The sequence below is a fragment of the Mus caroli genome, chromosome 2 (assembly GCF_900094665.2).
Source record: "Mus caroli chromosome 2, CAROLI_EIJ_v1.1, whole genome shotgun sequence".
Classification (NCBI taxonomy): Eukaryota; Metazoa; Chordata; class Mammalia; order Rodentia; family Muridae; genus Mus; species Mus caroli.
This window is the reverse complement of record NC_034571.1, coordinates 157267755-157273297: the sequence shown is the minus strand read 5'-3', so window position 1 is coordinate 157273297 and position 5543 is coordinate 157267755. Positions and strand designations below refer to the sequence as shown.

Here is a 5543-nt window from a genome sequence, read left to right as displayed (position 1 = left end):
TTTCTTTCTTTCTTTCTTTCTTTCTTTCTTTCTTTCTTTCTTTTTTGGTTTTTCGAGACAGGGTTTCTCTGTATAGCCCTGGCTTTCCTGGAACTCACTTTGTAGACCAGACTGGTCTCGAACTCAGAAATCCAGGAGGGCCATTTTCTGTTAGATGGGTCCCCGAGCATCTCTGGCTTTGCCTTTGGATAATACCAACCTGAAGTCTCCCTTGAGTAGCTGTGATGGTCGTGTACCAGGCTGCCTTCTCCGATGTGGGTTTCTAACATTCCAGGTGGGTGACTGAGGACGTCCCTGACTCCTCTTGTCTAGAGAGCACACACCTACAGGCTTACTATATGGGCCAGGTGGCACAGGTCTGACACTGCAGCAACTCAGGAGGCTGAGGCAGGAGGATTACAAGTTGGACCCGGGCAACTTTTTGAAACCCCTGCCTTAAAATAAAAATAAAATATAAAAGAAGGTTAAAATAGAGCTGGGTGGTATGGAGTGCTCTCCTAGCAAGCCCAGAGCCCTAATTAGCTGAGAAGCTCAGTTGTAAGTGAAGGAGACAGATAGGGGGTGGGAGGGAGGCTTTGAGTGGTGCCTTCGAATGATGTCATTGTTAGCTAATGTTATCCTCATCACAGGAAGGACAGTGGGGAGGGAGACTGAACTCTGGCGTCGTTGAGACTCAGTTCTGATATAATTCACTTCCCTCTTGTCATCACCCCACCCCCAGCCCCTGCACCCACATGCCCCTCCTTCCCTTCCAGTCAGATGATGAGTTTTTCTGAACTTTCACCTCCTTGCTTGTAAAAAAGGCTGTTTTCAGGGTTCCTGTGGCACCAGCTATAAAATGATACGGGAGCAGTGAGTTAGAGGCTGTTCTCAACCATCATGTCTGAAGACCCCAGAGTCACCCTGTAAGTGGCCTGCTGTAAGCAAACCGGTTCTCCCTAAGTGGGTTTTGCTCATGAATGTAGCCAGCGTTAGGTAAGTGCCCACTGGACACATCTGTCACCTTATGCCATGACACCCCTGTCTATTCTGGCCTCCATTGTAGTTTCTTAAGCTTGGGATGGTCGGTCTTGGACTATTCCTTCGCAGCGAGCAGAAATACTGGCTAGCAGGAAATGTCACCTGGACTCTGGAAAGGGGTCAGGCTCTGCCTATCTCTTGGGATTTTTCTCATTGCTGGTTTTAGGCCTCGTGCCAGCTGTACGGCATAGCTTTCTCTGCAGGGCTCTTGGCTTTTCCCGTGGCGTTGGCTTGTGAGTGGCTCTGGTTTGCCCTGACACAGTAGAAGCTGTGACTTTCCTGTTCTCATGTTTGTTGTCTCTCAGCCTCTCGAGTCACCGTCTTTCAAGTACAGAGATGCAATTAGATTTGTCCAACTAAACCTGAGTGTCACTTTCCTTCCCTGTAGCTGTGGCCGCTGGCTGTCACTCGCCGCCAATAAATTGCTTGACTGTGGGAAGACAGTCTTGACTGCAGGCCTGTTGCTATCTTGGGTGGCCAGGGTGGCTGGAGACATTCTGGCTATATGTGACATGGGTTGAAATGAATGATTCACGACCAGCTTTGATAAATGATGCGATGGCCTAGAGCAAGTTATTTGGGACTAAAACAAAGTGACCACACTCAGCTCTTCCACCTGCAAAGGAAGCTCTTGGGAAGAAGTTCAGGAAGTGAGCTGTGTTTCCTAACGGCAGGGTAAGGGTTAACTTCTTTGAGGAACTTTAAAAATGTCGTTCGCATTTGGGCAGTTTTCTGTCCTGCTTTGGAATCCTGAACTTGCCATTCAGAGGGCACCCAGAACACTTTAGAACGAGCATTCACATTTCAAGAACAGAGGACAGAGACTTGGGTAAAGAAGGGACTTGTAGAAGCCACGCCACTCAGCGGGCTCTCAGCCTACCTGATTTCTTCAGTGGGAACAGTGTCCTAGCCCGCAGCGCTTTTCAAGGTGCCTGCTGTTCACTGTGTGCATGTGTGTGCATGTGCATGCACGTATGCTTTGACCCTCTGAGCCATCTTCCCAGCCCTCAATAATTTTGAAAAGTTAAAAATAAAACCAAACAAACCACAAAACAACAACCTAGATTGACAAATGCTCTGGGAGGCTGTACTGTACATGTCCATTTAGAGGAAGCACAAACCCAGGCCCAGCTCCTTGATGGCAGTCATGTCTGTAGGAACAGAGGACGAGGCTGGTACATTGTGTGGTGTGGTGAACGCGTCCCCTGTCCTGGGTGGAGGCTTAAGGGAGACATGTGTTTCTATTTTTATCATCAGTGTACGTATGCACATATGTGTAGATATGCTTCCTGCAGATATGCGTCCCTGCATTTCACTGCAGATTACATCAGTTGACAGAGAGGCCCCACCTCAGATAGAGACACCCTGCCGTTAGGGTCACAGCACCACCCTGGCATAGCACACTCTGCCTTGCTGTCACTGGAATGGCACCTTATTCAGAGGTTAGCCTCATGGGGCAGGTTTCCTTTCAGGGGTTCATTTTGGGCCTAGGTATGCAAGAGCTACATGCTAAGGTTCTGCTGAAGAGCCGCAGAGGCAGTCGCCCGCTGCCATTTCCTGAGGCCTCGTGTACTTAGCAGGCAGGAGTTCAGACCTGTGCAGGGTATAGGGAAGAGCTGGCTGGGCTCTAAGCCCTTGCCACCTTTCCTACTTACTAGCCGGGTCAACCAGGACTTGACAAGTGTCAGTCTTGACCTCAGTAAGCCGGGTGCTGCCCTGCCTCTTTCTCAGGGCTGCTGGGAAGCAGAAGTGGGTGTCCTCTCACGGCCTGATGGGTTTGACAGCTGACTCCTGAAGGGCACAGCCCACCCCTCAGGAAATGATCCAGTAAGCCTCCTTCTCTCCGCCTGGGGGTGTAGAGGACACACTTCACCCCTATACACTAGAGAGGTTTGCGCCCACCAGGTTGTGAGAACCTGCATCTGCTGGGGCTGGAAAATTGATAGCACACACGATTAACAGCTTAGCCACAGTGGTGTCGCACACGCTGACAGAGGCAGGTGGTCCCCATTAGCCAGGCGTGAACTGCAGGCGAGTGGCTGAACCCTGAAGAGGCAAAAGGTCTTTTTCATTAAGAGAGCGCCTGCTCCCAAACCTGTAGGCAAGGAGTGTAAATATACATTGAACTAATCCATCAGCAGGGTGACTGCCTTCCTCAGACACTGGAGAGAGCCTCAGCACTGCCCAGAATATCACGAAGCCACCAGAGTTGCCTAGGAGACCAGTCACATGAGTCCATCTCCCAGACTCGCCCCAGCTGATTTATTTCCCTTTATTCTGAAGAGCGGTGGGGGGCGGGGCTTAGATGCTGTTCCCAACCCCACCCTGTAGAGGGGCCTTTGTGTGAGAGCATCCTTAGGCCTGCACTTGCACCCCTGGCAACCCCTTGCCCTTGGCACTGGGGACCAAAATAGCATTTCCTGTCTCAGTTCTCTTCCCAGTGTTTGGAACTCCCCACCATCCCACAGGGAGAAGGCTCCACATTGTGTCCTTTGCAGGGACTGGAGTGGCAGCTGCGGGTGGGGAGGAGAGAGTGTGCGTGGCTGGGGCTGCCGACACTGGGATCTTCCCGAGTGTGACTGCTAAGCAGAAGTGGCCTGGCCCCTTCAGCTACCCGTTCAACCAAGAAAAGACTGTCTAGTCTTCTCTGTTCCAGAGCATGTGTGTCTCTTTTCCCGAGGGCCCCGAGATGAGGATTTACACTCTGTAAGCTCTGCCCCCCACCCCAGGCCTGATGACCCTCACACTGTCTGTCTGTCACACTGGTGGATCTTGCTGCTGCCCGAGCTGCAGATGATAGAGAGGCTTGCCCCGTTTCTCTTGCTGATTGAATCTAAGGAGACAGCAGCCCAAGGAGAGGCTGCAGCAGGAGCCGGAGAAGTGCATGCCAAGTAGTTCACATGTCACTTCGGATGCTGTCTTCAGAGCTCCAAAGTGCACTGCGAGAACGAGCAGGAAGGCACTGTCTGACCTCTCCTTTTCGGCTCTCTCTCCAGGCAGCTGTGTCCTGAAGAAGGGCCCACCGGGAACAATGCCGCCTCCGTCTGACATTGTCAAAGTGGCCATCGAGTGGCCAGGTGCTAACGCCCAGCTCCTTGAAATTGACCAGGTATGCCCCTCCCATGAGAGTCAGGGCTGTCAGGAGAGGGTCAGGTCCATAATGGGGGCTGTGTTTAGGCCTGGAGGCCCCTGGCATCGTAAGTAAGGGTGGCAACAGGAGGGCTGAGTCCCCGTCCTCCCCGGGAGAACAGTCACTGTGGCTTGGCTGTGGTTCCCTCATCAGAAGCACGTGCTGAAGAATCTCCTGCCCTCTCTTTCAGAAACGGCCCCTGGCATCCATCATCAAGGAGGTGTGCGATGGGTAGGTTGGCGTGACTTCTTTCCACAGTGATAGCTGAGGCTGCGTCTTACCACGGAAGGACAGCTGATAAGGTCCCTGAGGCCTCCTGAGGTCCTCATTTGTTCCTGGGCCTCGGAGTGTCCCTTGGGAGGTCTGGGTAGGATGAGAAGCCCATGCCCCTCTGCCTGCCCCTGCTTCTGTGTTGCTGATCCTCGGGGACTCAGCCAAAGCTTTGCTTGGATCCCACTGTGCTGCAAACTGGCTGGCAAGTCCCCGGGTGACTTCTGAAAACCATTTCACTGCTGCTCTGGACAAGACAGAGGAGAAGGCAGCAGGGTATACTGTTCTCTTCCCCACAGGTGGTCACTGCCGAACCCGGAGTACTACACCCTCCGCTACGCAGATGGGCCTCAGCTCTACGTCACCGAGCAGGCAAGTCCAGGAAAGCCGAGGGCAGGGCAAGCCTTGCTTGCAATGCCCTGCCAAGGGGATGGCACAGTCTGACTCTTACTGTCCAGGTGGTGCCAGGTCTCTATTTAAAGCGTTGCCCTTTAGGTAGCGAGGAGCATACCAGCTGGTTCCCTGGTGGCTGAACTTGCTCTTGAGCAAAATCTTGAGAATCTCTTTGTAAGAAGCAAGTAGGAGGAGGCCTAGGTGCAGAAGAACCTCCGCGTGCTACAGGTGTCCCTCCGTAGCCATGGACAGGGGTCCCTAGAAGCCCTGGGCACCAAGTCTGTAGAGGTGCAGATGGCACAGTTAGCTGCCTGTCACCCAGGCACACCCCTGTCACCCAGGCACACCCCTGTCACCCAGGCACACCCCTGTCACCCAGGCACACCCCTGTCACCCAGGCACACCCATCACCCAGGCACACCCCTGTCACCCAGGCACACCCTGTCACCCAGGCACACCCTGTCACCCAGGCACATCCTGTCACCCAGACACATCCCTGTCACCCAGGCACACCCCTGTCACCCAGGCACACCCCTGTCACCCAGGTACACCCGTCACCCAGGCACCCCCTGTGACCCAGGCACACTCCTGTCACCCAGACACACCCCTGTCACCCAGGCACACTCCTGTCACCCAGGCACACCCGTCACCCAGGCACACCCCTGTCACCCAGGCACACCCCTGTCACCCAGGCACACCCCTGTCACCCAGGCACACCCCTGTCACCCAG

General features: G+C 53.8%; 1 protein-coding gene across 4 annotated transcripts in view; it reads left to right on the top strand.

Moving 5' to 3' along the window:
* The window catches only part of Elmo2 (engulfment and cell motility 2), a 41233-nt gene that overhangs the window by 6156 nt on the left and 29534 nt on the right, over positions 1 to 5543 (top strand). For 3 of the 4 annotated variants that reach the window (XM_021186127.1, XM_021186133.2, XM_029474016.1), the window contains exons 2-4: positions 4017 to 4129; positions 4341 to 4381; positions 4720 to 4792. In XM_021186127.1, coding sequence (XP_021041786.1) covers positions 4052 to 4129; positions 4341 to 4381; positions 4720 to 4792 — 192 coding nt within the window. In that variant the 5' untranslated portion in view covers positions 4017 to 4051. Of the gene's footprint in view, positions 1 to 1074; positions 1696 to 4016; positions 4130 to 4340; positions 4382 to 4719; positions 4793 to 5543 lie in introns of those variants that run through there. The other variant, XM_029474017.1, reaches the window with a different exon arrangement.